General features: G+C 57.2%; 1 protein-coding gene across 1 annotated transcript in view; it reads right to left on the bottom strand.

Annotated features, from left to right (window-relative positions):
- LOC119588607 (calcium-activated chloride channel regulator 3A-1-like) overlaps window positions 1-269 on the bottom strand; it is a gene marked incomplete in the record, with an annotated part of 45835 nt that overhangs the window by 34672 nt on the left and 10894 nt on the right. Inside the window, 1 exon segment of the mRNA XM_037937249.1 lies at window positions 17-134. Coding sequence (XP_037793177.1) covers window positions 17-134 — 118 coding nt within the window.

Genomic DNA, 269 nt, shown 5'->3' with positions numbered 1-269 from the left:
GTACATTCATACTTACAGAATGGCAGGAGTAGGAGGACATCAGGGAAACCGAGGAGCAGTTATGGGCTTTGAAATAACAAGATCCGACCGGGGCGCCATCGCGGCTCTTGGGGCATTCGGCTTCCCACTTGTTTCTGTTTGGGGCAGAAAGGAGGAGCGGAAAGGGGCGAGGGAGAGAGGGGGGGGGCAGGGAGAAAGAGGTGGCGAGGGACGGAAAGGGAGAAGGGAATGGAGAGGAAGGGTAAGGGAGAAGGAGAGGGACAGGGGAA

The sequence above is a fragment of the Penaeus monodon genome, chromosome 24, assembly GCF_015228065.2.
Source record: "Penaeus monodon isolate SGIC_2016 chromosome 24, NSTDA_Pmon_1, whole genome shotgun sequence".
NCBI lineage: Eukaryota > Metazoa > Arthropoda > Malacostraca > Decapoda > Penaeidae > Penaeus > Penaeus monodon.
This window is presented reverse-complemented; position numbering and strand designations above follow the sequence as displayed.